The sequence below is a fragment of the Lactuca virosa genome, chromosome 9 (assembly GCF_052849685.1).
Source record: "Lactuca virosa cultivar CGN04683 chromosome 9, Lactuca_virosa_CGN04683_v6, whole genome shotgun sequence".
In the NCBI taxonomy this organism is placed as follows: Eukaryota; Viridiplantae; Streptophyta; class Magnoliopsida; order Asterales; family Asteraceae; genus Lactuca; species Lactuca virosa.
Genome location: NC_136434.1, coordinates 207,189,372 through 207,212,340, shown reverse-complemented (window position 1 = coordinate 207,212,340; position 22,969 = coordinate 207,189,372). Strand labels below are relative to the sequence as shown.

Sequence of the window (22,969 nt, the reverse complement as noted above, 5' to 3'; positions counted from 1 at the left end):
TCAACACTGCCTCTGCTGAAGAGATCGCGGCCTTTGAGGCCCACGAGCGTGATGCCACGAAAGTCCATTGCATCATGCTGGCAACCATGACTGCAGAACTCCAGAAGTCCTATGAGGACATGTACCCGTATGAGATGCATCAAGATATGCTGGACCGGTACCACCAGAGCGCTAGGCAAGAAAGGTACGAGATCATCACTTCGATGATCACTACCAAAATGGGTAATGGAGAGTCCCTTACCGCTCATTTGCAAAAGATGCAGAGATATGTCTATCGCCTGCTAAAGTTGAATGTGAACTTTGATGAAGAGCTGGCAATTGATATCATCCTTCATTCCTTGCCTCCCTGCTATAGCCAGTTCCGCGTGACCTACCACATGAACAAGGAGGAAGTCTCTTTGAGCAAGCTTCAGGGCTTGTTGAGGACTGTTGAGAGCAACCTCAAATACAAATCTGTTGCATCAACTCTAAATCCTACTGCTGCCCCAGTCTTGGCAATTGGGCAAGGAAAGGGAAAGAAGAGGAAGGCTCCCTCAAAGAGCCACCATAAGGGAAAGTCCCAAAATGGCTCTTATTCTAGTGGAAACAAGGTTGGTCCTACTAAACCCAACTCCAACCCCAAGGAGGCAGAGTGCCACCACTGCCACAAAATAGGGCATTGGAAACGAAGCTACCCGAAATATCTGCAAAGCATCAAGGATGGAAAGATCAAGCCATCCTACGCAGGTATTTACACTATTAAATCTAATGATTTATCACATGCTATTTCTTGGGTTCTTGATACAGGATGTGGTTTTCACATTTGTTCTGATTTGCAGGGACTAAATGTGGAGCATGGGAAGATAAAATTGATCATGGGGAACATAAGATCATCGCCTGTCACCAAGATCAGAGTTTACTCTTTAATGCTTAGTAGTGGATTAGGATTAGATTTAAATAATTGTTGCTATTCGCCAGATATGGCAAGAAACATCATTTCATTTCATGGTTTATATAGACAAGGATTTAGATATTCATTTGATAATGAAAAGGGTTCTATTAATGCTTATCTTAATGGTGTTTTCTATTTTGATGCATTGCCTTGTAATGGAATATATGAAACTGTGATGGTTGTAGACAATTTAAGAAATGATGTGTTGTGTATTGATTCTTCCAATGATTTGGATAAAGCATGCTTGTGGCATTGTCGTCTTGGACATGTCAACAAGAAGCGCATAGCCCAACTCCAAAAAGATGGAGTGTTGGAGTCATTCGACCTTAGGGACGATGACGTGTGCAAATCTTATTTACTTGGAAAGATGACCAAGTCACCATTCACTGGCGCTTATACTCCAATAAGGGCCCAAGTATTCAAACCCAAAAGGTGGCCCAAAACGTGAAGCCCAAATTCCAAAATCCAATAGACGGCGTACGCAGGGCGTATACCGAGCCTCGCATTGACCCACATCGGGGTGGCTGACCGAGTATGCGGGGCGTACCCTCGCAGATCCAAAAGTCTCATTATGTGCTTAATGGCTTAAGCACTTAAACCCAAACTACAGATCTGTGGTCCTAATGCACCCTAAAGTCATAAAGTCTCCAACTTTATGACACGTCTAAAAGTTCTTAATAAAAGGTCTTAATCCATTCAGACCCTTTTTCCAAATGCATGGAACACTTCTAGCCGTTGGGACCTCATTTTTATGACTAAGGACCCCTCCAAGGGTCTGGAAGGACGACTTAAAGCATCCAGGACATGTCATGCTCGAGATGGAGCATTTGGGACCAAAAAGAAACATAAAAAGACCCAAACATGAGATCCATCAAATAAACCATAAAGGTATGAACTTTATACATTTAGATGGTGGAGAAGAGAGCCAAAATTCCAGATCCAATCCTTGCTTCAATCTCTCAAGCTTCTTGATGCACTTCTCCTTCCTCTAAAACGCCAAGAACACACTTTAGGGCTCTCAATCTCACTCTAGGAGGCTAGGGTTTTGCAAGAACAACTCTAAGACTTTGGAGGCTGAAAAAGTGGGGATAGATGAGCCATAAGGATGCTTAAATACCCTATAAACCCTAAAACTTAGGGTTTCCTTCAGACACGAGTACGCCCAGCGTACTAGGGCGCGCCCTAGTACGCTCAGCGTACCCACATGTACGCTTAGCGTACTCCTCTTGGCCCCAAAATTACTAATTTGCCACTAGGGCTTCCCATGACTACTTCCATCCAATCCAAGGGCCAAAATAATGTACATTAAAAACCAAGGGATGAATTTAGAAATACCTGAATTCTCGGGATGTTACAGTTTAGCCTTTGAAGGGTAAAATGGTATTTTACCCTTAGTGAAAGAGAATATGAAATGGACTTTGATGATGGGTTATTACCCTAATTGTTGATTAGGATTGGTTTTGATATGTTCAGTGTGAGGAGGTTTTGTAGCAGAGGTGTGTCTGTGAGTTTTGGCTATCCTCAGATTGAGGTGAGTCTTCTCACAATATTTGCGGGTCGAAGGAACCAATGTCGACCCATTGAATTACGGTTATAGGATGCTAGTTGTGTGTGTGAATCTCACATATATTGTAGGTGTTTGTATGTGTATCGGGAGTGGCCCGATGCCAGGCGGGGACTGATGAATGTGTTGGGCGGGGCCCATCGCATGTTACTGACAGATCTGTACTGGGCAGGGCCAGATGTCGGGCGGGGCCCGATGTGCGTATGGTATATACTATTTTGCGGAACTCACTAATCTTTGTGCTTACAGTTTCATGTTTATGGTTTTAGGTACCTCAGGTACGAAAGGATAGGGTCCGACGTGACTGCACTGCATTCCTCAAAGTTTTACGCATTAGCTAATTATATTTTTACTCTGATGTTTAAATAATTTAATCACTGTAACTAGTTTTTCGAAAAACTCATTTGTATGGATTAAGTATTTTTGAGATAAAAATTTTACTCTGAATTTGTGGGACGTATCAAGAGGAAACGACAAGAATATTTGACGAAGAAGATGGGGGCGAAAAATTAAAGAAAGGGGCGATGAGTAAGCAAAGTAAACTCAAACCAATGAATGGTCATAGGATAAGTCCCATGGGTAGTGGAAGTGGGTTATTGGCTTAAAGAGGCAGTGAGAACATGGGTCACACACGTTGAAAGCCATTCTTGATCAGCTTAATATTATATATCATATTGGGGCAAAAATATTGGGTTTAAGGACTAAAAGTGTCAAAGTGGACAAAGAAGTGTGAAAAAAGTTTGAAGAACAAAAAAGCTAGTGTTCCTTAAAGTTTTTTTTATTAATATATATATATATATATATATATATATATATATATATATATATATATATATATATATATATGAAATCAGAATTCTATAATGAACCTAATTTAAAAAAAAAAGTGTATGTACACATGATTTGGATAATGCAAGTACAATGCTAAAACTTTTCAAGAATATACACTATTACACACCATCATGAAAGTAAGATGCTATAAAACCAATATAAAATTAGAATTCTAAAATAATGCTAAAGAATGAAATTAAAATCTTAATAATCATCATGAAAATATGATGGTTAAACGATGACATTTTTTAAAACCATTTGGCTAATTAACATGTATACATGATTTGGTTAGTATTATTACAATGCTATAATTATTCGGAAAATTCATATGTACACACCATCATGAAAGTAAGTTGCATTCTACAAAGAAAATAATGTTATAAGGGTCGTCTCGATTCGCCAATCCATTGAAATTTGTTTCCATTCTGTCAGATTTTGAGTTAATTAATTTGATGGTACATAATTTCATACTTTGTATATTTGGTTGGTTTTACGTTTCTTATTTCTCATTGTAAAGGTTTTTTTTGTGTGAGTTTGACTCTAACTTTTAATTGTTTACTCTTAACCTTGCCTTTTACATTTGAGTCTTATTTCAAGTGTTTAAGTTTGGACTAGATGTTAGGCGAGAGGGTTCCGTGCCATGGTTCTACCATGACAAAACTCTTCGTCTCAACTCCACATAAGATTGTGGTGTGACATCCATTTTGAAACCATGGACAAACATTGGTGGGGAAGAAAGGAAGAAAAGAGAGATAGTGGAGAAAGACTCTACTCTTTCTAGCTAAGGAGAGAGAAATTGCACTCGAAACCACATAACCGACACGGCGTTTTCCACAGCTTATGTGGCAAACCACACTTGGAACCGCACCCACACCTTTCAACCTTAGAAATAGAAACATATTTTGATATTTAACATATGACGGCTGAAAAATAGGATGATTTTGTCACTGTTTTCAGTACAAATCGAATTTTTGGAATTCATCAACATGATAGAAACAACATCTATTTTTCATCCACATTTCAATTCACTATTCGTTACCTGACACCATATATTGTATAATCACTTGTATAGACAGTGAAATTATATAAACAATGAACAATAATTAATTTATCAGTTAACCCAATCATCAAACAGACATTAGTTACTATTTGTTTTACATATATAATAAAAAATAGACATCTACAATAGTGTCTTATTTGAAAGTTAACTCAAATGAGAATATAAACATATACAACACAATATAGAATCCATGGATCACTTAACCAACTTTAATTCCAAGGCTAAGTGGGAGCAACCCACAAGACATGAAAACTGTGTTTTTCATTTTGTCATTTCGTCGAACACATGATGTGGATCTCCCTCCCCCTCCATTTATACCACATTCACTCAATTCCCAAACCTAAACAGTCACACTAACATGATCGGATTCCATCGACAGAATCACACAAGGGGGAGGATGAGTGGTGACGTACTAAGGAAAGCTTGGGTGGTGGCCGCTACCACTGGGTCGGTTGAGGTGTTGAAAGATCAAGGTGTTGCACGGTGGAACAAACCTCTTATGAAAATTTCTTATTGTTCGTCGGCGGTGGTTACAACCGGTATATTCAGAGCGAACAGAGGAAAAGAGGAATCAATGAAGAAAGCCATGGATATGAGCTTCTTTGGTCCAAATTACTGTTAGATTTTAGAAGCGTGCTCTATATTATTTCCATGGATGTCAATCCACAAGATAAACAACAATAACACTAATCCTATAAGTGTTCATAAGTTGTCTCCATCCATCATCAATGCATGATTTTTTAATTGGACCGTGTCACAAATTCTTGATGGATTAACTTTTCTACTTCAAGATCAAACATACTGGTTGATCTGTTGCATTAATCTACATATTATATTCATATATTGTTTAACGATACTCAAACTTTTGATAATCAAACGAATAAATAAACATATTACATATACAACTTTATACTTCTCTTTTTATTATCTTTATACGAACATTATAACACCCAAATCTACAATCTCAAAAGTCAAAATCATCTTGATTTGGTTTGGGCGAAGTCAACAAAGCGGTGTAAAGCCTCAACCGATCTTCCCCAAGTGAAGAACACCTCGACAATGGTCTTCTCGGCCTAATGAAAGACAACGACGTCAAAGTGAGTCTATGTCGGTACCTCCGCCATGCCAACTGAATCGCCACCGCCGCCCAAGTCCTCCACCCTGGAGAATAATATCGAGCACTCCTCTTCACCTTTTCATTCACAAATGTATACCTGAAATGTTGCGTTACATATTTGACATCATCAGCTTCTAGCCCAAAAGCTTCAGTTGTTTCGAGAGTCACAAGCGTTGATGATGAGGGTGGTAGTCTCTCGATGAAGGGCCGTCGGAGACACCATGATAAGAGCTCATCGCCGCTGAAGTTTCCGGGGCCTAACATGCAACAACTGTTGACACCATCTCGGAGTACTTGGCTGCTTTGAAGATGGCCTCTTACTATGAATAACATTCTCTGTACAGGGTCTCCTTCTCTTGCAATCTACTCCAACAATAAATAAATAAAATATTTTTAAAGAAAATACGAAATTTATGCAATAACTATCAATTTCATATTTTATTGGTTGCAAAATTTCAATAAATTGCAAAATTGATTTTTTCTTTTGAAAAATTAAAAAATTTACTATTTAAGAACAAAAAGCTACAAATATGATTTTTTTGGGTTTAATTAGATAAAAGATTCTATATTTTAGTATTTTTTTAATTAAACCTCAACTTTATATTTTATTTTTTTAATTAAATCTCAACTTTATTTTTTATTAACAAAAGATTGCAAAAATGGTTACTTTATTAAATATTAAATATTAAAATATCACATGATAGTTATTTTTGTGATTAAATGAAGGTAGTAATTCTATACATTTTAGTTCAGAAGGACTTACCGTTTCTCCCTTGGTAAAAATGAGGGACTTGACACGATCGCATATATTCTCAAGGACCAAATTGTCCATATGTTGAAATAATGGTACCTGAGTTAAACATTCATCATAACAAATTAACAATAAGATTTTAAGATAAGAAGTAAGAGCATATAAGTTTCATCTCACCTCCTCGAAGGTCTATCTTATTACCAATTACACCCACCAGTCGAGATTATTGTCATTTAAATCCAAACAGTTCAACATTTGCCCATCAACTATGATTACAAGGTTCTATTTAGTATATGTCATTATAGAAAACTTTTTACAAAAGAAAGAAACCATTTATTCATTGTGTGTATCTCAACTAATAAAATAAGATATCCGGTTTGCTATAAATAATAGACACAACTAATAAGATATCTGATTTTTTATAAATAATAGACAATAGATTTTAAATTATCAGTATACATACCTGTCGGACCAAGTCCAAACAGAGATGATATTTAATGTCTCTCCTGAGACCCTCAGGGAGATTGCGTATCATCTCACATTCATCCACACCACGCATTGCCGCCCATCGTTGGCGCTCATAATTACGTACTCTTTGCCGGAAACTCTGAGGAAGGTGCCTCCTCCTCATCCACCACTCTATGTTTCTCATTTTCAATTGCATAGCTTGTTTCTTTGATGTTGTTGCATGTAAAAACACCTATATACACAAAAATATATCATTTTTTAAAAATGACTAAAAAGTCTTTGTATTCTCTACATATTTAAAAAAGTAACTATAAGTAGGAATGGCAACGGGGCGGGTTCGGGGCGGGGCATGGTTTCCCAAACCCGCCCCAATATCTTTCGGGTACTTATCGGGGCGCCCCGTTGGTTCGGGTTTTCCCGTCGGGTTTCGGGTATCTTATCGGGTTTAAAACAATTCATAACAAAATCTTTATTCCGTTTTAGGGTACCTCGATGTCTTATAAAAAATACGTGTTTTAGCCTCCCTTTTAAATTAAATATATGATGAATCACTTTAATAACATTAACTCAACGTTATATTAAAAATTATTTGATTTAATTTTAGTATAATACGTCAAAACATAAAAAATGATCATTCACACCAAATTGTTTATAACTAAAAATATTGTCCACAGTAAGTAATTAATATCGAAAGCATTTAAACATATATATATATATATATATATATATATATATATATATATATATATATATAATCGGGTGGGTCGGGTCGGAGCGAGGATAACCCACTCCCTGCCCCGAACCCGATAAAAAACCCGATAATGATCCGTTATCCGACCCGAAATAATCGGGTTTCGGGTTTCTCCGTCGGGTTCGGGTTTTTTTGCCATCCCTAACTATAAGTTCAATAAGGATGCTTTTGAGAGAAGGTAATGATATTTATATGAGTATGTATGTACCTTGATATTTCCAATCAACATGGTGACTAGAAGAAGCCCTGTTGTGAGAACGATAATGATGAAAACACATTCCAACCAATCGGTTGTGCTCTCTAAGTTCCCGAACGTACTGTATATATAACAAATACATATAATAAAATCATTTAAGACTATAAAAACGTTTCTTGATGAAAAATCGGGTTACCTAAGAGTCATGAGTCCCCAAAAAATGGGAAAAAGTATCTTTTCCAAACGGCTATCATTGGTAACGAGTTGAAGAGTCCATTTATAAGCTCCATAGCTAGAATTGTCTTCGTTTTCAAGACAAGTTGTTCTCGCCTCTTTATTTGATCCCCATAAGAGCCTTGTGTGATCTTTCACGAACTTATCTGTGCCATAATAAACAGGATTTTGACATGTCAAAAATCTTGACACACAAATCCCGTTTGCTTCCATGCATTTTTCTTTCAAGCATTTCGCAGCCCTTTGCATACCAAGCAAGTACCAACATGCTCCTACTGCCTGCAAACCAATAAAAAATATTTGAGAAAATGACTGACATATATTAAGTTCTAATGAGTTATATGTAAACACAACTTAAAAGAGTACTTTTGTCACAGTTTCTTTTGGTAGTATATTTATTTTCAATTATATATTGAAGGGGTCTATTATAATTTTAAAATAATGTACATGTGTTAAGACAAAATTAAGATAAAAAATACAATCTTACATGAGAGGCAACGAAATAAGCGATCAAATTGAGAGCAATCCCCCACCAAACAGTACCAAAAATGTAGCCTGAGAGATTTTGCATACGTCGCAAAAGGCATACAGAGTGATAAATCTTTGGTAAGTATTGAAACAAGAACATGATTAAAGAAACTGTCATTATTTCTGTCGTCGAACCCTTCTTTAACAATGCAGGAATCACTACCCATAACACCACCTGTCCAAAAAATTAATACTATATTATTAAAAATTTCCAAAAAATTAATACTATATTATTAAAATTTTGTATAATAAAAATGAGTTGAATGATTTCAACTTAGTTAACAGAAATAAAGTTATTGAACTGTTTAGACTTTCGAGAGTTTTAATTCAAAGAAGGTATAAAAAACGATTCAAAGATAAACAATAAATGGTTCCATTATTTAGATTGATCAAAGAGACTAAACATGTACATATTAGAATAACATTTATCAAAACCTATATTTATATGGAACAAACCGTGCAAGAAAAATATAATGTAAAACATAAATATGTTAGAATATGCATTAAGTCAATTAATTAATGTTTATATTCTATTAGTATTAAATTAATATTTTTAGGACGTGACTTTATCTTGTCCTTAGATTTTGTCTTAATCGGTGTAATGATTTCTGTCAAATGTCTGATAAACCTGAGGGATTGGGAGGATGACGAAGAGATCGAACAGGAACGCCTTCCGGGACACGTTGCATGAATTCCTGTCGTCATGTCGTGATCCGACGGCGTAACGCGACCACCTGTTCCACTTGAACTGTAACCACATGTTGGCCACGTGCAAGGCGTCGGTCATGCACCGGACCACCGTGGCGGTGATACCAAACCACCCGTCGATGAACACACACATCCAGGAGTCGCTTATGGAGAGTGTGTAGAAAAACAGCGGGTCGATGAACATACCACTGATGCATGCAAGCAAATAAACCTGTTCCCACGCCAGTAAAACACCTCGACGGAATGCGCCGCCGTGAATGCTGCTCTTACTCTCCGTCGACTCCACTTCCACTGTTTCATCGCCGGAGTAGTCGTCGGTTGTGTCGGAGTAATCATCGGAAAAACGATGCCTGCTATTCATTTTGACTGGAATTCCCCACAATGAAGAAGAAAGAAACGATATATATATATATATATATATATATATATATATATATATATATATATATATATACACACGGATATGTATATATGTATACATATTTCTCTGCATATGTCTCAACTACTAGCTAGGAGAGGGATTTTTTTTTGGTAATTACAAAGTTGAAAACTATGGAAACATTCTTCTTGTTAAGGGTGTGCGCGGTGCGGTTTAGAGTCAAAACCGCAAATCGCACCGCACATGCGGTTTGAGTTATTTAGAAACCGCAAACCGCACCGCGAACGTTCAAAACAACATTATGCGGTGCGGTTTGGTGCGGGCGGTTTATGCGGTTTACATGCGGTTTTGTGGTTTGAGTAATTATTACTTTAAATTTAATGACAATACTATCATTGTCGTCACTAACGGCTCACTAAGTGGTCATTAAGAAATTTGGTGGTCATAGAATTGTGGACATTAACTATTTATGAATATACATAAGTTAGGAAAAGATAGTGACCATAAAATAATGGTCACTGAATGTTAGTTGAAAATGAATTTGAGACAAAAAATATGGTCACTCCATTAAATTTTGCATTAAATATTGGATTAATTAATATTACATTTCAAAAACTTAAGATAATGTCATTAATTTAGGACCTGTCAAATTATTTTCGAATATATATATATATATATATATATATATATATATATATATATATATATATATATATATATATATATATATATATATATATATATATATAATTGATTTTATCAATGCGGTGCGGTTTAAACCGTAATTTTGTAATCGTAAACCGCAAACGCACCGCATAATGCGGTTTAACAAAAATACAAACCGCACCGCGAGTGTTTTAAACCGCGTTATGCGGTGCGGTTTGGTGCGGTGCGGACGGTTTATACGGTTTGTGCGGTTTATTGCACACCCCTACTTCTTGTTGTAGTTAAAAGGATATGGAAAATACACAAATTCCATTTCTACGGAAGGAATGAATTAGAAGAATGTCGGGTTTTACTGAGGAACTTTGTTCATACATAGGTGGAACAAGAAATTGTTTATAATTTTATATTGTTCTTCATGACTCATCAAATGATCAATCGGAGTATCACAAAAGGTTAGATAGGTGATGGTAGTGGGTTTAACTTATTGGCCGTCATATAGAGGTAGAAGTGTTAATGTTAACGTTAATGGTCACAAGATGGGCATTGGGCTCATTATATTTTAAGTGAAACTTCAATTTGGCAATGGGCTCGTTACAAGTGAAACTTCAATCTTTTGCATGCATAGCTTTTTCTCTCCATGTTCCCTTGGGTTTTCTAAAGAATCTTAAAATAGACCTGCCAAAATTCAATAACCATGCAAGAAATTGAATATGATAGTAAAATCGTGATCAAACCAAAAGTCCGGTTACCATCATATAAATAGAGACAAAATCCTGTCTTAGGACTTTGACAAGTCTCTATTTGAACTAGCATCTTATTTTGTAACAAGTAAAAATGATTATTTTCTTTGATTTACTACGTCTCATTTTTTTTTTCCAGTAATATAGCATATTTATCATTGTTTCTTGAATTGAGTTCTAAAAAAGACGAAGTATATTGGAGCCAATCAACACTACATCTTATAACAAAAGGGTTTCTAAATTAACGGTATTAGATGTTGCCCTTTCTTTTTGAGGTTGAAGTTAAAGTCCCGTCTAGAACTTAAAGTGAAATTATGAATAAATTAGATTTACCGTCAAAAAAAAAAAAATCGATCTACATCTTATACATGAGTTTTAAGTTTTTATGAAAAAGAATACTTCATGACAAACTTGTGAGAGGTATAAATATGTTTTAGGGCAAGAAATTTCTCCAACTTGAGAAGGTATATCTCACAAAATAAATATGTAGATGATACATTGAAAAAAAGTTTTATATTGATCAACATTAATAAATGGTGATGAAATTTAGATTCCCGAATAAAATTGGTTTAGTTAATGCAAGTGTTTGTTAAAGTTTGGTTGAAAGGGTAATATATCTTTAAAAAACCTCTCTAGAAATTGTTTTATTTTGGAACATCTATAATCGACAATTTCTATGTAACTGTATGCGAATTAAAGTAATGATAGTTATGTGATATATAACATGTGATATCCCTTAAAAAACATTAGAGATCCTTTTTTTAACACTCTAGATTTCTTCCACCTCTTATGGTCCCTTGTAACACAGACACCCCATTTTCCAATCCCAAGATTGACCAACCTAAAAATACACTGATTGCACATGGTTTTTACATTTTTCAACATATAAAAATGCAAATTACCTTTAAAATTCAAAATATACAATGTATTCCATGGATCGAGATTTTCAAGATCCACACTCGAGAATATAAAGTACTGAAGCATATAACCCATCCATAAGATCCTTTGATCGGTGAAGCTGTAACACCCGGTTTTCCGGATCGGGTCGATTTAGGGCTTCAAGGACTCAAAGACATGATTTTTGGGAAAAACCAAGGCTCACGACGTTACCATAGAAGGGCCACGGTGTGAGAATGGATTAAATGAAGATTCTGATTTAACTGAGCTCACGACGTGTGATGCGCTATAGCCCAAACTCATGATCTTTTAGGGTTTCCATCGTATTTAAACCCCATAAACTTCATTTTAGGGGGAAACCAGCTTCCTTCGTCTCTAAACTCAGTAAAACCCTAACCCTAGCCTCTCTTTGTGTTTATTGAGCTTTTGGTGGAGTTTTGGTGGTTTGAAGAGGAAGAGATCACCATGGAAGCATAGTTTCAGCTTGGAAGTTTCATTTGCAACCCTTAGCTACACTTCTGGACCAATGTGAGTATTCAAGATCCAATCTTTATGTTTCCTACTAGATCTAAAGTTTTATGCATATTTATCCAAGAACTTAAGAGTCAGAGTGTTGGGACTCCATAAAGTTGGGAAATTTATGGGTGCTTAGGGTCCCTTGATGCTTATATGTCATGGAACTTAAGAGTTAGAGAATGTTTGAGTTCATACATGAGAAATTACTTCCTTTTCTTCATAAATGACATAGCTTGAGCTCAATTCTTGTATTGGACATACAAGACCTTAAAGTATCGATTTTTATAATCCTTGGAGTGTTAGGAAACCTCCTGGAATAGATGGATTAGTGGATTAAGAAGTTTTGGATCAATATGGCATTCAGACGGGTCTCACGGCGTGAGGAGATGAATGTCACATCGTGAGGGTGGCGAGACTCAATTATTTTATCCTGTAGTGGCTCATGACATGAGCCATACATGGTTACATCGTGAGGGTTTGCTGACTGTTGACTTTCGTTGACCATTGACGTTTTGACCAAGTTTCAATTTGTGTCAAACTTGAGGATTTTGGGCTATTGATTGAGATTCTATCTGGTTCTAGTGTTCGTGGATTCGCGGGAGCAAGCAGTGCTGAAAAGGGGTCGTATCATAGTGTTTAGAGATCTTCGATTCAGGTGAGTTTCACCTCATTGTACCATGGGTCGAAGGCACTAATGTTGGCTCACTAGTTTTGGTTATCTGTTAGTAGAGGGATGCCTTAGGGACTGTATATAATCATGTATGATAGACTGAGGACTCTTGACCTAGGCTCTTTTACTTGTTCCTCGTTTGGTTGTGGTTCTAAAGTAGGATCACCTGTCGGGGTGATTATCTCACCTCTGAGTATATACGGTTATGTATTCCTTGCATTGTTGGTAATTAGTTTGTTCCAATGTTGTAGTGATCTGTTAGATCTGTATCTTGGTATTTAGGATGTTTCTATGCGATAGTGATTTGTAGATCTGTATGTCCATATGTACTTGTTGGCTATCTAGTGGAGTACCCTAGGGACTGTCTGTGGTCATGTAGGATAGCCTGGGAACTCTTGATCTAGGCTTTCTTGCCTGTTCCTCGTTTGGTTGTGGTTCTAGAGTAGGATCATCTGTTCGGGTGGTTATCTCACATCTGATTACTTATGGTTATGCATTATATGGAGGTTAGCTGGTAGTAGGATTGTATGCTGTGAGAGGACTAGTAAGCGGTAGTGAACTGTATGATTGATGTTTGCCCATATTATGTGCCTACTTGATCCTTGATTGTTTATATGTCGACATATGGTAAGAGTGGGTTGAGGAGGTCCTGCTTTGTGCTGTAGGCCAAGATACCCGGTGTGGGCCGACTGTAAGCCGTAGGCACGGAGGCTCAGGAAGCGCGATTGGGTTGAGGCGGTAGGCCAACAAACCCTGGGTATTTCAGCCCGATGGCTGATTGGACCCGATGCATGCTTATATGTTTATCGTATGGGGTGTTTTGGGGGAAACTCACTAAGCTTTGTGCTTACCCAATTCTTTATTGTTCAGGTATCATCGGTCATCATGGGAAGGAGAAGGCGTGCCTGTACACATTCATCAGCAACATTGAAGATTTTCGTGCTTTAATATTACTCTTATTTTTTTATAAATATATTTGGAATAAACGGTTTTCTCCATAACAGAGTTATAATTGGGGAGATTTACTTAAATAAAATGAAAATTTTTGGTTGTGAAAATGGGACGTTACAAAAGCCCTATTGCTAAGGTCAGAGATTGTTGTCTTACAACAAAAATACATAACCATACTTAATGATCTCTTACATACCGTCCTTGAACTCAATACTACCACCTAAATTGCATGCAATTATATAAAATAAATCTTCCTAAATTATAAAATTTAAGTGTTGTTCAACTTGTATAGCATTTTATCATACCCAACATGCCAATTTCCCTAATGTTATTTTCTAATACTTTAAGATGCTCTCCGATCAACTAGAAAATTTCAGCTCCTCTGTCTCCAACAAATGGCTAGTTCTTTAACTCATAGGCAAACAATCAAACGAATTTGATGAGGTTGCAAAAAATATTAAAAAATTAAATCCTTTACTACCATTCTACAACACATGTACTATGCTTTCACATGAAGAATCTTGCAAACACAAGTAGGCATTCCTCATTTATGAATCTCATACAATGTAGTCACACATCCTAATATCTAAATGTTGCTTTAAATGTTTGAGAACTCATTGGGCCATTGTTCCTTGCTATACTTATGATCAGGATGATTATTCACTTTTACGAGGAAAATGATGCATGTAAGTTACACGTGATAACATGATAGGATTTCTTTTATTAGAAACGACATTCGCGCGAGGGGGTGGGGGTTCTCCATATCTATAGTCGTGGTAACAAAATCCATTGACTAGCCTTCATTTCCTATACCTGACAACCAAATATTCACCAACTTCTTATACTCTATATCTCGTATGCTAGGAATAAAACCTATCTCTAGCATGTGGGATATTAGCCTCATTCCCCATTAAAGACCTATCATAGCTCTATAAAACTATGTGTCCTAAACAACATCGATGTGACTCTTACCACCCTCTCTGTAACATTTGCATTTCATGTATTTCCCCTTCTTGCCCTTAACTTAAAAATCTTTGCATTTTGATCCCTGGTTGAGTACGATGGGCGTACGCTAGGAGTACGTTGGGCGTACTAGGCCGAAACTTGGTCTTGGAGAAAACCCACGTACGATGAGCGTACATGGAGTACGCAGTGTGTACGGTCACCTGGGGCAAACCCTAATTTTTAGGGTTTGTGCCCTATTTAAACACCTTAAGTGGCTCTTGGACCTTCTTATCACCAACCTCCACCCTCCCAAATCCTAAGAACAAAACCCTAATTTCCATTTGAGTGTTTTGAGCTTGGAAGTGAACTTTGAGAGTGTTTTGGTGATTTTGAAGAAAGAAGAGCTCTTGGAAGTTGCATTGGTGTGGTTGTAGCTCATAGATCTAGAATCATCACCAACTTGGAAAGATTTTGGAGGTATAAAGCTCTTAACTTGATTAAAGTGACAAAGTTAAAATTTGAAATGGAGAATAAATAGGTTTACAAGTTGCATGATATTAATTAAAAGACCAAGTGGGGTGACAACATATGACAAAAAAAAATTCTTTTATTAGAATAGAGAGATTTGAAACTTGTACCATAACCAATGTTGTTAATATTATCTTATGCATGTGAAATTTTATAATAAAATTTGTTTTAATGGTACTCTTGAGCGTCAAAAGGCTTGTCCTCACTACTAGAAAAAGGAGGGATTTCCTACGGATATTTCCGAGGAAAATGAATTTCTCGGTATTACCTACCAATTACCGAGGAAATTCTTAGGAATAACCATAAACGCGCTTTCCTCGGAAATCCCTCGGAAGTTCCTACACTTTTCCTAGGATATTTTTAAATACCCAACTTCCCTCGGTATTTCCTTAGTAATATTTTTTTTTAACAATTTTTTTTTGTAACAACAAAAACATACCGAGTTTATGTAGAGAATATACTCATTGTTCCTACACTTTTCCTATGAAAGTTATACTAACTACACTTTCCTCGGTATTCCATAGGTATTTCCTACGCTTTTCCTAGGATTTTTATCAATACCCAACTTTCCTCGGTATTTCCTTAGTAATATTTTTTTAACATTTTTTTTCCTTGTAATAAAATAAATCATATCGAGTTTAGTAGAGAATACAATCATTATTCCTACATTTTTCCTACGAATGTTGTACTTACTACACTTTCCTCGGTATTCCCTCAGTATTTCCGATGCATTTCCTAGGAACTAGCATACAAATGATCAATTTATATAGACACTTGTGGTACTTAAACAAATTAAACCATGACTGCTACTAGACTTAAATAATTTATATAGACACTTGTGTTACGTACGTATGTACACCATCATAACCCATTACTCAAAGCATTTGTTTATTATTATATATTCTATATATTGTATGTGCATATATGTATGTTTACGTATGTGTATAATACATATTTTGGTAAGATAAAAGTATTTCATGTATAACAAAGTTCCGCAAAATATGGAACAAAAAACATAACGTTTGAACCTATAAAAATGAAAAAACGAGTTTGCTTTCTAGGAAATCCTTTGGAATTTTCATATGTATTTCCTAGAAATTTGTGACGAATAGTGTATTTCCTAGGAAATCCATCGGAACTTCCCAAATTTTTCCGAGGGATTTCCTAGAAACGCAGTCCATTTTCTAATACTAAAAGTTGAAACATCTATTTTTTTCGTTCAATATTTTGCACAACATCATTATACATGAAATGATTTTAGTTTACCAAGTTATGCATGATATATACATACATAAATGTGCGCACCACCATAACACCTTACTCGAAAACATTTGTTTATGATTATATATTTTATATAGTGTATGTGTACATATTTATGTTTATGTATGTGCATAATTCATATGTTGGTAAGATAAAAGTATTTCATGTATAACAAAGTTTCACAAATAATAAGAATGAAAAAATGAGTTTAATTCCTAGTAAATCCCTTGGAACTTCCTATGCATTTCCCTTAAATTTGTGATGATTAATGTATTTCCTCGAAAATCCATCAGAAATTCCCACATATTTCCTATGGATTTCCTAGGAACATAATCCATTTTCTTAGATTAAAACACGAAACATTTATTTTTCGTTCAATATTTTGTACAACTTCATTATACATGAATTGTTTTTAGTTTACCAAGTTATGCAATGATATATACATACGTAAGTGTGCACACCACCATAACACATTACTCAAAACAATTGTTTATCATTATAAATTTTATATAGTGTATGTGTACATATGTATGTTTATGTATATGCATAAAACATATTTTGGTAAGATAAAAGTATTTCATGTAGAACAAAGTTGCACAAAGTATGGAATGAATAAAAAATAACATTTCAACCTATAAGAATGAAAAATTTTGTTTGATTCCTAGGAAATCCCTTGGAACTTCCTATGCATTTCCCATAAATTTGTGACGACTAATCTATTTCCTCGGAAATCCATCAGAAGTTCCCATATTTTTCCTAGGGATGTCCTAGGAACAGAATCCATTTTCTAATTTTAAAATATGAAACATTTATTTTTTTTCGCTCAATATTTTTTACAGTTGCATTATACATGAATTGTTTTTAGTTTACCAAGTTATGCATGATTTATACATACGTAAGTGTGCACACCACAATAACATATTACTCAAAACATTTGTTTATCATTATACATTCTATATAGTGTATGTGTATATATTTATGTTTATGTATGTGCAAAATACATATTTTGGTAAGATAAAAGTATTTCATATATAACAAAGTTGCACAAAGTATGGAACGAATAAAAAATAATATGAATGAAAAAATGAGTTTGATTCCTAGAAAATCCCTTGGAACCTCCTATGCATTTCTTACAAATTTGTGACGACTGAGGCGTTTCCTCGGAAATCCATCGGAAGTTCCCATAAATTTCCTAGGGATTTCCTTGGAAAAGAATCCATTTTCAAATATTAAAATATGAAACATTGATTTTTTCCTTCAATATTTTGTACAACTTCATTATACATGAATTGGTTTTAGTTTACCAAGTTATGCATAATATATACATACGTAAGTGCGCACACCAACATAACATAGTACTCAAAACATTTGTTTATCATTACACATTTTATATAGTGTATGTGTACATATGTATTTTTATATATGTGCATAATATTTTGGTAAGATAAAAGTATTTCATACATAACAAAGTTGCACAAAGTATGGAACGAATAAAAATTAACGTTTGAATATATAAAATTGTAAAAAATTAGTTTGATTCCTAGGAAATCCCTTGGAACTTTCTATGCCTTTTATATATATAAAATTGTAAAAAATTATTTGTGTAAAGTAAGCTAATTAATATATTATTGTTTTTTTTGTTAATTTTTTTTTTGCCTTTTATATATTATCTTACATAATCTTTTTATAGTATTGGGACACAAATGCTTGGAGAAAGAAGTTGGCGGCCGGGAGAGCTAACCGTATGAGCGGTGACGACACAGGTACAGTTTCGAGACATACAGGGGGATCCAGGGGTTATGATCAATATCGACTGGAATTGGTAATTATGTGAATCAATATTCGTATACTTCAGTAATTGGTTTTACTTAATCATAGATTACACTAATTATACTATGTGTTTTATGTAGCAAAAGGAATTGAAGCGTATCCCTACATTTCTGGAACTTTTTCTTATTACCCACCTTACTGCAGAGGCTAAGAAAAAATTCAAGGCTAAAGATTATGATACAATTCAAGAGTTGGAGTTTTGTACACCTACTGCTAAAGCAATATGTGTAATTTATCTTTTCCTTTATAGATAATTAGTGCTTCAACTTCAAATAGTACAATAATAACAGTCGTTTTGTTTTGATAAATTATAGGAGAGATATACTAGTGCCATGGTTGAAAAGTACGAGGAGGACCTAACTCAACATCCAGAGGGTGATGTTGACTTGTGGGTGCAAGCACAAGAAGGGAGAGGCAAATGCAGACGTATTTACGGGGTAGGAAGTTCAGATCTACATTTCGTTGTCACGGGGACATCATCCAACGGGAACAAACCGACCTCTTTTGAGTACCAGCAGTCACAACAACGAGTATTTTTCTTTGACATAAAAAATGTAAAGTAGGTAAAATATGTTGTTATTATAGATAAAAAAAATCAAGTTTGTTGCTATTATGGATAAAATAAAGTTGCTGCTATTATTTAAAAAACATAGAAGTCTTTGATATTAAATAACAATTATAGTATGTTGGTATTATGAAAAAAAAGGTAAAATGCTATAATAGATAGAAAATAAAAGTATGTTGCTATTGTATATAAAAATGATAATATGTTGCTATTGTGAATAAGAAAATTTAAGTTCATTCCATTTATTAGTGAAATGTATGTTGCTATAATAGATAACAATGTTAATATATAATTTGTTTTTACTATTTTTTTATGTTACTAATGTATGCATGTTTTTTTTAACATTTTTTTAGGTCCAGGAATTGGAACAAGCTCATGCCGAATTGGCCCGACAAAATGGTGAAATGACCAAAAGACAAGCACAAATGAAAAACAAATGGCGGAAATGGTCGAGTTCATGAGACGATATGACACTAATAACCGTCCCGACAATCCATCCAATCCATCGAATGCTCCTTAGGTTATTTGTTGTAAACGTTTTTAAGACTTCTATAATTATGTTTTTGGTTTACACGATTGTTGAAACTTATGTTCTAAAGTGTAAACGTTTGTATGACTTTTAGATATATGGAATGAACTAAGTTTTTTTTTGTATTAGTTCTTTTTCTGCATTTTAGGCTAAATTTTTTGGTTTTTTTGTTTTTTATTTTTTATAGCTGCATTGTTCCTAGGAAATTCCTAGGAACTTTTGTCACGAACAAGTGTCACAAAAAGCTGTCAAGAAAGTCTCCTAGAAGATTCCTCAGAAATAAATTTCCTCGGAGATTCCTTAGAAATAATCCTTGGAAATTCGTCGGAAATGAACTTCCTCGGAAGTTCGTCGGAAATAAACTTCCTTGGAAATTCCTCGAAAATAAATTTCCTCGGAAATTCATCGGAACTAAACTTCCTCGGAAATCCATCGGAAATAATCTTCCTCGGAAATTACTCGGAAATGATCTTCCTAGGAGATTCCTCGGAAATAGAATTCCTAAGAAAACCCTCGGTACTTACGACAAAACTATTTCCTAGGTAACGCGTCAGAAAGTTCCTTGGAATTCCCTTACAAAACATTTCCTAGGAGGGTTTTACCGACGCACATGATTTTCTCGGTATTTCCTCGGAAACGCCGTTTTCCTAGGAATTTCCAAGGAAAGTGTCCCTCGGAAATAGCGCTTTTTTTTAGTAGTGCCTATGGTATACAAGTTGGCAGGATTGTTACGAGACATTTATCTTCATGGTTAAATATACAAATATTTACCCTTAAGTTGGCAGGCCATCCCACTTTGAGTGTGGGGAGTAACAAACAATTAATTTGTAAGTCGATAATAATAAATTATCTTATTAGATGTGTAACCCGTGTACTATACGTGTTGATTAAAAAAAATTATATATGAAGATATAAACTTTATATATTTTTTTTAAGAAAACAATAAATTTAAAGTGTAAACATTAAATATTTTTTAAAATAAAATTTCAAAATATATATACAAACAAAATGATAAATAAATAAATAATCCAATTTATACTAATAAAACAAATTATAGAAAAATAATTATATTTTGACCATATAACATTTTTTTCAGTTTGTCAATAAAAAACAACAAAGTTTGATTATTTTTTTTTATATAGACAATTTTGCCTAAAATGACAATGAACTTAAAAAAAACATGTCAATTTTGAATTATATATATTGAAAGGAAACATATTAAAATTTGAAAATATAAAGAAACAAATTAATGACACATTAATTACTTTCTATAACCTAAAAATTAGATAGTTAATTAAGAAAATCAAAATTACCACAACATGATAAGTACATGGAAATTAATTTCTAAGAATTAACCACAAAATTACATGTACAAATACATAAGAAAAATTGACCTAAAATTTTTTTATTTATTAGGGAGGATTAGGGAGGATATTAATCCCTGTCCTTTCCTTTGTACAAAGATACACACTTCTTGTGAATACAAAGACGGTTTGCGTCTTGTATTAATTACCTAACTATAGTTTGTTTCATATCAAAAAAAAAAAAAAAAAAAAAAAAAATACTCGTTTAACCTTTTAATTTCTCTAATTTTCAGAAGGGTCGCGTACATGTTAGACTTTGTTCACATGGAATGTAGAAAAATCTAAATAAATCTTAGATATTAATTAGACAAAAGAAATCTAAACCTCATTCTAACCAAACTGCAAAAAATAAAAATAAAATTGCTGACGTCATTTATTAGGGTATATGTTTATAAACTGAATAATTAGATTTGCGCAGCATATATATTCCCCTAGTTCTCCTAGTTATTATAAAATAATTTCGTGATGAATTCAAGTCATATTAAGCTTATACTCTTTGTATATATATAATGAATATATATTATGTTTAATATTCATAAATCATAAACACGATGTTAACTTGTTTATACATCCAAATTCCATCCCACTCCCTACATTAACTGACTACCATATGATATAGAAATCTAGTTTTTATTGCTTCTGTGGTTTACTCTAATGTGGTTATTAGTAATTTCACAAATAATTAAAATAATAAACGACTTAATTCATATATAATATACATAACGTATTTGTTCATTTTTCACGTGTCTTAATTAGAACCCATGGTTAATATATATATTCGAAATTCCATCCTACTCCCAACATTAACGATATAAAATCGGTTTTTTAATGCTTATTCCATTTTCCTAGTGTGGTATTTAATTAAGTAGTTTCTAAGTATCAAACCTGGGGTATTGGGAGGATTACGAAGAGATCAAAAACGAAGCTTTTCTTGGCCTTGGTTATGATCCGAGCGGCGACGTTACGTGCAATGTCATCGTCATGGCTTAATCGACGGTGGTGGTGCGGCGATCTCCACCACCTGCTCATCTTGAACTGCAACCACATGTTCCACACGTGCAAGGCGTCAGTAACACACCGGAGAACCGTGACTGTGACGGCGAACCACCCGTCGACGAACACACACATGCATGGTTCACTTATGGAGAGTGTGTAAAAAAACAGCGGGTCAATGAACAGACCGGTGGCGCAAACCAGAAGGAACGCCCGGTTCCATTCTTGAACCCATTCGGATCTTGGGTCTAGAAACACCCTCCCACGTGGTGGGCACGTGCTAGGAATGAGCTCTTTGCAATCTTTGGATTCCTCTTCAACATCTTCTTCTTCTTCTTCCTCACTGGTATCTGTACTGTATGCATCTGCAAAATCATGTCTGGTAGCCATATATGAGAGTATGTATATGTGCGTGTGTTTTCACCTTCACTGCGTGTGAGAGATTGAGAGAGAGGGGAATTAGGGATGGGGTTTAGTCAGTGAGAGGGCAGAGGGAATATATGAAGAGATTTTTTTGGAGGGTAGGAGTTAGGAGTGAGGTGTAAATGTGTAATATAGATTTTTTTTTTTTAATATATTTTTAGGATTTCTCTTAAAATAATAGAACAACTAGTGAAAAATCCGCGGCTATGCCGTTTTTGGGGTAATATGGATAAAATCGGCTAACTTTAAAAGATATGTGCTGAAATTATAAATCACCATAAATAGAGGAGAAAGTCGACAACCCCTAAAATTAGATGTCAAAAGTGTACAACGAAAAGAAGGGACATTGGTGGAGAAAATCCAAAAATGTTGTGGCAATAATATTAAAGTTGTCAAAGTTGGGAAAATATGGTGACAAAAAATTTAAAGGAGGTTTTTTTGTGTTTTTTATGTCAAAATGTAAAAGTTTTGACTACAAACACGAAAAGTGTCAAATTCATTAAAGATTTGTGGCAAAAACACCAAAATATAAAACTTTTGACTGCGATGACTAAAAGTGTCAAAGTCATTAAAA

The 22,969-nt window shown here is 34.7% G+C and overlaps 1 protein-coding gene across 1 annotated transcript; it reads right to left on the bottom strand.

The window, feature by feature from the left end:
• Positions 1-5,229: 5,229 nt before the first annotated feature.
• On the bottom strand, positions 5,230-22,491 carry CNGC4 (cyclic nucleotide-gated cation channel 4). The gene is made up of 7 exons (XM_079071668.1): positions 21,865-22,491; positions 8,391-8,606; positions 7,866-8,182; positions 7,682-7,790; positions 6,718-6,954; positions 6,267-6,353; positions 5,230-5,866 (listed from the first exon to the last, which is right to left on the bottom strand). The coding sequence occupies exons 1-7, from the start codon at positions 22,360-22,362 to the stop codon at positions 5,351-5,353; spliced, it is 1,980 nt and encodes a 659-aa protein (XP_078927794.1). The 5' UTR covers positions 22,363-22,491; the 3' UTR covers positions 5,230-5,350.
• Between the last annotated feature and the right edge of the window lie 478 nt (positions 22,492-22,969).

Bases quoted from the DNA above. Each gene is read 5' to 3' on its own strand.
- CNGC4 (XM_079071668.1), bottom strand. From the start codon at position 22,362: ATGGCTACCAGACATGATTTTGCAGATGCATACAGTACAGATACCAGT. The intron at 6,354-6,717 runs GTATGTATACTG...TGTTTAACTCAG, and splicing joins GTTTGGACTTGGTCCGACAG to GTACCATTATTTCAACATAT. The intron at 5,867-6,266 runs GTAAGTCCTTCT...TTGTTGGAGTAG, and splicing joins TTTTTACCAAGGGAGAAACG to ATTGCAAGAGAAGGAGACCC.